The 9,865-nt window shown below is 41.3% G+C and overlaps 1 protein-coding gene across 1 annotated transcript in view; it reads right to left on the bottom strand.

Moving 5' to 3' along the window:
• LOC114546114 (coxsackievirus and adenovirus receptor-like) overlaps nt 1-6,393 on the bottom strand; it is a 7,709-nt gene extending 1,316 nt beyond the window's left edge. The window contains exons 1-5 of the mRNA XM_028564779.1: nt 6,368-6,393; nt 5,744-5,864; nt 5,544-5,646; nt 3,604-3,933; nt 1-122 (exon numbers count right to left, since the gene is read on the bottom strand). The exon at nt 1-122 is cut by the window's left edge and continues 238 nt beyond it. Coding sequence (XP_028420580.1) covers nt 1-122; nt 3,604-3,933; nt 5,544-5,646; nt 5,744-5,864; nt 6,368-6,393 — 702 coding nt within the window. The remainder of the gene's footprint in view (nt 123-3,603; nt 3,934-5,543; nt 5,647-5,743; nt 5,865-6,367) is intronic.
• Nucleotides 6,394-9,865: the final 3,472 nt, after the last annotated feature.

Raw genomic sequence — 9,865 nt, 5'->3', positions numbered from 1 at the left:
GAAGAGGACAATATCTGGCTCCAGGTCAGGTCTGGTCCACTCTACAGCTCTGGAGGAGGAATTATCAGCCCGACATGGCAGAATTACATCATCTCCAGGGTGCACTGTTACCACAGGTAGGTCTGAAAAACAATAATAAACTACTATTAATAATAAGAAGTCATGTTGTTCCAACAGTTGTCTCCAGGTGTGTCCCTGCAGAAGGTCTCTGTAGAGTCTCACCTGATGGAGACCTTCACTGATCTGTCCCTACTGCAGAGATATCACAGGAGACTTTATTACCACGAGGTCAACAGCTGTTGTTGAGACACATGAAGCTGATCAACTTCTAATCAATAGTTCAGGTCTTATCATCTCCTTAGATTAGAACAGCTGATCTGATCTCTTCCTCAGTCAGAGTCTCTAAGAGCCAGTGACACACCAACCAGACGGCTGACCTTCCCCAGAAAAGGCAGTCGGACTGACTGTCTCCCCGAGTTGTTGGGGGGGGGGGGGTGATCGCATGTTTACTTCCCCCGCCAGGAACCAACACCGCTTGATTACATTAGACTTGAGCAGTTGCGTTTACATTCGGTCTCGACCATAGACTTTATTAATAATATTCGGTCTATGGTCTCGACATACTATTTACTGACAGACACTAGAATCACCACGGTTACATTCGGTAGCCTTGTGAGCGGTATCCTCATGACAGTCTAACCATGTAGCAACATTTACTTCTAACATTTAACTTAACATAACTACCAAGATAACATGACGTGTATTTGTATGTGATGTACCTCCCCATCGATAATGTGTGAATTGCCATGAACACAATCCTCTAAAGCCTGGTTCAGACGGCAGGATAATTAGGCCGATTTTAGCCCCGATTCCCCCCTCCCGACAATCTTAAGGATGCTCCGATTATGGTAAAATAATCTGATCCGATATTCCTGCCGTGTGTGGTGCGTTAAGACTGCTCTCGTCTGCTCCGAAGGACCTCGGGACCTCTCCCATCTCAAATCGGGGATATCCAACATGTTTGATTTATTTGGCCCGATTTCTCCTCGTGTGTGGTGTCCCCCGGGGACAAACGAGCTCGCAGCCTGTGTAAAATAAATAAAGTCAATGGGCATAACTACATCCACAACTGCAGTCCACCAGAGTACATGGAAACGAATATATGAACGTTTATTAATCTGTGTAATACCGACATTTCTATGAGAAAAAACAAATCCCCTCCATATCATGATGTAGCAAGTATAGTCCATGCTTGTGTTGTCTTCTTTGACCATCGCCTTTTCTTTTGATAACGTTTTTTTCGGTTGAAAACACACTACAAACTATCGCCACTGCATCCTCTTCGTCCGCAATGATTGTTTACTCTGAAGTCACGTTTGATCTCAAGGGATTTTGCGAGATTTCCCGTCTGACCCGGGAATGCTCGGGAGTCAAATCGGTTCGTGTGTGATGTGTTGATGTTGCCGTGTGCTGCGCACCACACACTGTACCACCAAAACTGTTAGACTCGTGATGTTTTATCACCGTGTGTGGGCTCTCTCAGGATTGGAAAATCGGCCGACAATTTTAAAATCGTCCCGTGTGAACCAGGCTTCAGATGCACCAGAAACAAGGCTCGGTTATTAACTCAAACTCGCCGAGAACCAAGACACCGCATGATTACATTAGACTCCAGCGGGCCGGACGGTTGCACGGTTACATCATAGACAGTATATATAAACTGGACCACCAGGTCCCGTGTCTCTGGTCTGAGACCAGTGAAGGATATCAGAAGTCTATTTCCCGGTGCTGGCTGAGCGTTACTGAGCAGCCTCCAACTGAGCTTGAAGACGTAGATGTGACGTGAGCAACGTGTCTGAAAGTGTGAAGTCTTCTGGTAGCTGTGAGAGAGAAATCTCAATCATTCCCAATCTTACAGAGACGGAGAGTGTAGGTATATGTAAGGAGATAACATAGACACAGGCTAATTACTGATCACTAACATGGTAGATATTTTGTTGTTTCGAGCGCACTTGAAGGGGGCTTCATTTCCCGGCAAAAGAGAGAAAGAAAACAGACGGAGGGACTGAGGAAAAGGTCAGCTGTTCCACAAACTCCCGGGCAGTTCAGTGCTTGTGTTTGGGGTTTTAAAACTTTCTTGTAGCAGAGATAGAGGCAGGAAATAGTTTAACTTATAGCAGTCAGAACCCAGCCAGCACAAACTCTGCCGGGTGATAACGATGCTAACGGCAATAACATAAAGTTGTATGTTCCGTCGGGTAAACAGACCATATCTGTGTGTGTGTGCATGTATGTATGTATGTCTGTATGTGTGTATGTGTGTGTGTATGTGTGTGTATAGAGAGAGAAAGAGAGAATTTAGCATGTAACTGCCTTCTTTACAGTTACGTTTAACCCACAACAGGTGACTGTGCTGTGTTGAATAAAGTTAATAGGCTCGTTGGAGATGAGCCAGATCTGCGCAGAATCGATCACCGGCAATCGGCGCCCAATGCATGCCGGTTAGATTCTTGTCCGACTTGATCCCGACTTGATCCCGACTTGCTCTGACGTCACGCACACGTGGGCAACGATAATCTCACGAGACCAATGCTGCCGCAGTTCTGAGACGCAGGTAGCGCAGTTGCTTTTCACCAACTGCAAGAGCCAGGCGGACGCAGGCGGACCCAGGGGCATGCTGGGAAACGCCGGCCTCTCAGCTGATCTAACAGCTGATTGGTTCAGAATCGATTTAACATGACGACGTTTTATATAAACTTTTTATTGATTTTGAATCGGAGGGATTTTAACTGCTATGTGTCTGATTTAAAGTCTTATTGTGAACAGAACACATGTAGTGAGGCTGATAGTGATGTTTAGAAGTCAGAGAGACTAAATCTGATCAGATTACAGATCATCTACAGTCTGTTGGTGATTAAAATCAGCAACAGATCACATGTAGAGAATTCTGACAGCTACTCTGTCATAATAAAATCAACTGGAGACTATAGGAGCTGATATATGGGTCTGATAACATTTTATTAAATCAGAATCGGACCACAGTGTTTGTGTCACTTCCTGTTGAGCCTGAATGCTGCTGGAATCAGCTGGAAAACTGTCCGACTTGAGAGCTAATTTTTGTCACCGCCCCCCCGCCTGCTGCCGCCTGCTCTCGTCTACTTTACAGGCGAGGCGCAGTTCATCTCCAATGAGCCTAATGTTACAACAACCCCTCCCCTCCCGGTGCTGAAAACATCCAAAAAGTGACACTGACATGACATCAATTGTTATGGTTTTAGCGGCTGGCTCACTGGTCAACTAACGCAGTGTTGCCACATCTCGCGAGACAAATACGCAACCAGGCCTGTGAACACAAGCCCAAAACAAGCGACTGTTTCTACGGAGCCCCCCTAGGTTCCGGGAAGAGAGAAATAAATAAACTGTGTGCACGGGACGGATTGTAAAACCATCAATCATTGAGTTTCCATCCTCAGAACCTGAAGATAATAAAACATATGAGTCAGTAGATGTGTGGATAGTGGAGCAGCTTTTATCCTCTCTGATGTTAGAAACTGCAGCTACAACCTGATACTCAGAAACACTCACTGAGAGAGACTCACTCACCTGCTGGCTCTGGAACCTGCAGACGGATGATTCTGATTGGCTCAGAGTCACCGGTTTTAACTCCACACATGTATGTTCCAGCGTCTTGTCTGTTCACATTCTTCAGAATTAAAGACGCGTCTCTTCCTTTCAGATCTCTGTCCACCAGCTCCACCCTGCCCTTAAAGGACGGATTCTGCTCGTCTGTCTCCAGGTGTCCATCGCTGTTTAAGAGGACGGTATCTGGCTCCAGGTCAGGTCTGGTCCACTCCACAACTCTGATGGAGGAACCAGCAACCTGACATGGTAGAATGACATCACCTCCAGGGTACACTGTTATCTCAATCAGGTCTGAAAAACAATAATAAACAATAGTAATCAATAAAAGTCATGATATTTCTAAAGACCTCCATCAGGTGTAACACAGCAGAAGGGATGTTAATTATCAGAGATATCAGAGGACTTTATAACCACGAGGTCAACACATGAAGAAGCTCCTCACTGAGATACGTGTTGACATGACTCATCAATAGTTCAGGTCTAATCCTTCAGGAAATGTTAATAAAATCTACACCGTGGCTACAAAATGTAGCTACACGTTATGTCGTTATGGTTAACTTCTCCTGCTCCAGATCTCCCACTGTGGTCAGAAAGAACAGGGGAGACTCTTTGGTTCTCTCACTATGTGACTCTAGAGTCACTACTCACTCTGAAGATAATCACACACACACACACACACACACACACACACACACACATTAAATAAATCCATGGATAAATTTAAATACTTCAAATATGAAAAATTCGCGCGTAAATATATTTTTTCCTAACCACAAAAAAAACACTCTCGTTTCCATCTGGTTCAGAGATTAAATAATAGTATATAATAATACTAAATAACATATAGAAAATATCTGCTTGCCAACTTACTATGGAGCTGGGAACAAGCCCAAATAACCAACTACACTTTAGAAACAAGCCCAAAAAAAGCGACCCGCGATACCAATAGTGAGCGACTTTACAGAAAAAACAAGCCCAAAGTCGCTTATAATAAGCCGACTTGGCAACACTGAACTAACGTAGCTGCCACAAATCGTATCAAGAAAACGTAATTATGTGGAGGAAACTGCAGCTATTTTACCAGGATGACATGAATAAATATTACTAACATTGTCCATAAATCCGTTCACAATAACAGCTGATATTTACCAGAAGATGCTCCAGACAGAATGACGAACAGGAGCAGAAATGGAGCCATGAGATCTGACATTTTCTATGGACCGGTTTTGTGTGTGTGTGGCCTGAATAAAGAATAAAATAAGGTAAAACTGACAGAGTGGTGATCTGCAGTAGCCTGTCTCGAGACTGTGCTTTCTGGCAGTAGATTACATTATGTGTGACGCTAGGACTAGCGAGGGACGGTGGGCGTGGGAACGAATTGGCCAATTGGGTAATTCCACGTAATCGGTGCCTTTCGTGTCCCTAACAAATAATCACTTCTGAAGTGGCTTTGACAACAAATAAATGTGTGACTTAAAACACTTAACGTTACTAATAGATCACATGCATCAATATAAGCCCAAGTAAAAGCCAATAAAATATAATTTTAAATAATCAAAATCACATAGGCCTATTATATGCTATGGGTAAGGATTTTGGACGATTTTGGCCTATATCTCACTATGGTTGTTCTTTTTCTCATTTGTAAAATGTTGGTAAAATGATACAATGTTGACAGTTTTATATTGTCTCCAGTGTAATATCATTGTTAAGCAATGGTTTTGACATACATAGATGTATTTGTGCGGTTTGTTTCGCTCCTTGCTCTGGATGTCGACTCTCTACTGGTGTATGATCGCCAAACACTGCTGGATCTTCGATTTTCTGCCGAAGAAGTACTAAAATTGGATGATGGTGGACATGAAACTTTGCCCCCGCTCCTGGCGAGGGTCCCGGCTCACCTTTGCCGCGCCCTGGTCCCACCTTCTCGGCGTAAGCGCCCCCGTCGCCGAGGAAAACACAGCGGGCGGCGGATGAGGTTGTAGGCCCGTTTCGCGCGTTGTTCTACCCCTTTTTGGACCGAGATTGGAGCCGAGCCGTGCCGTGCCTGGCCTCGTTGTTCCTCGACGCTCGCTGGACCCTGTCGCCGCCTGGCTGATACCTGTCGTCGGCCCGGAAGAGGTGATCCAGCCCCGCGGACCCTGCTCTCCTCCGCGGGGTGAATCACTGCAATTTGCGGCCTCTGTGTCGGGTTCCTCGGACAGCCAACAGTGTTGCCAGATCTCGCGAGACAAATAAGCAACAAGGCCTGTTTTACACATCTGATAATTAGAATTTGCACACACAAATAAATATCATCCTGAATTCACAAAATTCTTTATTTATTATTGCAGGGACTGCAGAAGATCCCATTTTTAAATAACTATAACCCAGAATAAGGAGAAATTATTGATCATCTCAGTGTGCAGCAATAAAGTGGCTCCTGCTCTGATAAACAAATGAGTGAATTAGAAAAGACTTAAATAAACTAAACAGGTTTAAAAGCCATTCCAGTCCAAACCATTTGAACAGGTGAGGATGAGGCTTGGTCTTAAACATTTTTCTTAAGACTCATAACACTTTAGCCTCATATATATGAAGAATAACACCACCATTATCTTTAGCTTCAGGTAGCCTACCAAGGTGCAAATTAAACATATTTAACAACAAAAGAATTTGTCTGAACCTATGAAATATCTGAAAATATCTTAAATATCCTGAAACATTCAACATGTTTTAGTTCTACATCCAGACGTTCTTGATGGCCTCCATTCAAACAAGAACATAATAAAACCACTCGACTCGCTCATATTTTCATTTAACCATCACTCACTGACGTTTTCCTAAACAGAAAAAAACAGATTGCCCTGCTCTGCCTCTGATTGGCTAGTACTTGTTGCCTATCTGGGTCAGAACCAATTAGAAGCAGGATGTGGGTGGGAAAAAACTCAGCTGTCTCCTGTGTGTATGGGGAAAGGGGAGGGACAGAAGGAACAGGCAAGACAAACTCCGCGACCCGCGACTACTGTTAAGACAACACAGTCTCACTCCCTACTCGTCAAATGTATGACGCATGGTCAAGGAACCCTGGCGTCAAGTTTCAACGAAAGAGGTGTACCCTTGACGTTATTTTTCGACGAGGGGGTCCGTGGTCAGTGTAACGCTTATCAGTTCAATTTTCTAAGCACAAACGGAAATTTGGAAAAACAGAAAAATGGGTTCAAATATCCAATTTTTCATTTTTTTTCCACTATGACAAATTAAAAAATTGGATCTTTAACCTGTTTTTCCAATTTTCTGTTTTTATTCAGAGGATCAGAAATTTAGAAAATTACAAAATTGTGTCTGGGCTCCAATTATTCAATACTGCCGTGGTATTCTCTTCCTCTACTTTGTGGAATATGCAGGTCATTAACTTCATATGGACCAAAAAATAAATAAAAACTGATAGACTTTGGGGTCAGAGGTGCTTGCAACTGATGGTTTCGAGTGCGGGGGGCGTAGCTAGGCGGAACAAGGAAATGAGAGAATACCATTGCAGTATTGAATAATTGGAGCCCAGACGCAATTTTGTAATTTTCTAAATTTCTGATCCTCTGAATAAAAACAGAAAATTGGAAAAACAATTTAAAGATCCAATTTTTTATTTGTTAAGGTGGAAAAAAATGAGAAATTGGATATTTGAACCCATTTTTCTGTTTTTCCAAATGTCCGTTTGTGCTTAGAAAATTGAACTGATAAGTGTTACACTGACCCTCCGTCAGATAGACATTCATTTTAATCCCTCACCGTCAAATACCGACGAAAGAAAAAACGAAATCTGTGACAGTTATTATTGGTATTTTTAGCCCAATAACCGCTGTTTTAATCAACATTATTCACGAGATATCATCATGGTTTATATGTATTTCTTTTAATGTTATTATTTCGGTCTATTTTGGCCAGGGAAGCTGGGTTGCTTTTTTGTTTATTTATATTTTTTAAACTATAATGCTACATCTATCAACATTTATTTAGATGTTATCATGGTATTCATTTCTTTACTTTAATAATATTATTTCGGTCTTATTACCGGTGAAATATTACAGTATATGCTGTAATACAGAACATTACGATATGATCCGAGCAGGAAGCATTCAAAGCCGATGTCCCCCAATGCAATGCGGCCATTCATTTCAAAGAATCGGGCAGCGATCAGCTGGTCTTTAACGCCAGGATCGCTTCAATATACATATATACAGTCAGTGATCAGTATCACTTCAATATACATATATACAGTCAGTGGTCAGTATCACTTCAATATACATATATACAGTCAGTGATCAGTATCACTACAATATACATATATACAGTCAGTGGTCAGTATCACTTCAATATACATATATACAGTCAGTGATCAGTATCACTTCAATATACATATATACAGTCAGTGGTCAGTATCACTTCAATATACATATATACAGTCAGTGGTCAGTATCACTTCAATATACATATATACAGTCAGTGATTGTGTCACCAGCAACAACACGTTGCTCAGTTTTGTTCCAGTAAGTTATGAACCATAATAACGTTTAAACGAATCCGCGGAAAACTCCGGAAGTGACGTAGTACGTCCCGCTCAGCGGATAAGAAGATAAAAATATATAATATTCGTAATATTGTTGTTTTTGTCTAACGTTGTATTTGAGGAGTTAAACAATAAATATAGAAATAATAATAAAATACAGTTTAACGTAGGGAAAGCCAATCAGAGGCAGAGTAAGGCGGGACATGTCTTCACCATCCTAGGAAACATAAACTCTTACAGGAAGACAGAATCAGACATAAAGATGAACCCAGAAAGATCTACAGTACAGGCCAAAAGTTTGGACACACCTTCTCATTCAATGTGTTTTCTTTTTATTTTCATGACTATTTACATTGTAGATTCTCACTGAAGGCATCAAAACTATGAATGAACACATATGGAATTATGTACTTAACAAAAAAGTGTGAAATAACTGAAAACATGTCTTATATTTTAGATTCCTCAAAGTAGCCACCCTTTGCTTTTTTTGATAACTCTGCAAACCCTTGGTGTTCTCTCAATGAGCTTCATGAGGTAGTCACCTGAAATGGTTTTACCTTCACAGGTGTGCTTTGTCAGGGTTAATTAGTGGAATTTGTTCCCTTATTAATAAAAAAGCAAAGGGGAACATATTCTGAGGATCCCCACCCTGGATTCTGCAGCCATTTCTGCCAACTAACGGCAGGATTTCCTGAGGAGGGATAACAAGGATCTGCACACACAAGAATACAAAAATAAACATGTTCCAAGACGGCTTTTTATTTTTATATTCTATATTGTTTTCACACTTCACTGGGACAGACATAGCTGCTTATCAGCAAGGTGAGAGGGCATGAGAGATGGGAGGCTCCAGGTTGCAGCCAGAATGAATTTTTTTGTTTGACTATAATCTGCATTTATTTTATGTACGGACATATATTTTTAAGTATTTTATTCATCAGTAGGATAGTCTGCATTTATCTTGTAGACATATTTATCTTCAGTATTTTATTCAACAAAAAATATATGACGTATTTTATTCATTAGCATGATAGTCTGCATTTATCTTACTGTTTAGTTAAAAAAAACAGATATATTTTTAAGTATTTTATTCACACGCTTTTACTTTGAAAAGTAGAAGCTCAGGGAAGCTTTTGCTGAGAAAAGTAAGAGATATTTTTTAAAGTATTTTATTAAAGTATTTTATTCCGGACGGCACCAGGCAGGGCGGCATGACACGGGACGCTCCGGGCTGCAGCCATACAGTCTTGCATTCAGATGGCGAGACACAGGAGGTCAAAGGTCACTCTGTGTGTCTGTCTGTCTATGTAGAGGCGTTTAGTTTAATTTGACTCACTTTAATACATTTCATTTATTAATTAGGAAATCCCCAGTGTTTGTGTGCTTTTTACTTTTTAAAGTAGTTTTTAAAATCTGTAATTTTATTTTTCAGTATGTTTGGTTTAAAGTATTGTACTTTGTTACATCTTACAGTTTTTTTTTCTGATGCCATGGTACTATTCTCACAAGTATGTGGTAATATTTCACTACCTCGTGTATAAATACCAACAGGTCATCAAAAAGTTCCTCTCTACTCTGAGTACATCTGACATGTACAAAAACACATCTGGAACAACCAGTTACACACTGAAATACACTACGGTCACACACAGAGCATGGGGGGTCTCTCTGTGGGTG

Source organism: Perca flavescens, chromosome 19, assembly GCF_004354835.1.
Source record: "Perca flavescens isolate YP-PL-M2 chromosome 19, PFLA_1.0, whole genome shotgun sequence".
In the NCBI taxonomy this organism is placed as follows: Eukaryota; Metazoa; Chordata; class Actinopteri; order Perciformes; family Percidae; genus Perca; species Perca flavescens.
The sequence above is the reverse complement of the archived record's forward strand: the minus strand, read 5'-3'. Positions and strand labels throughout refer to the sequence as shown.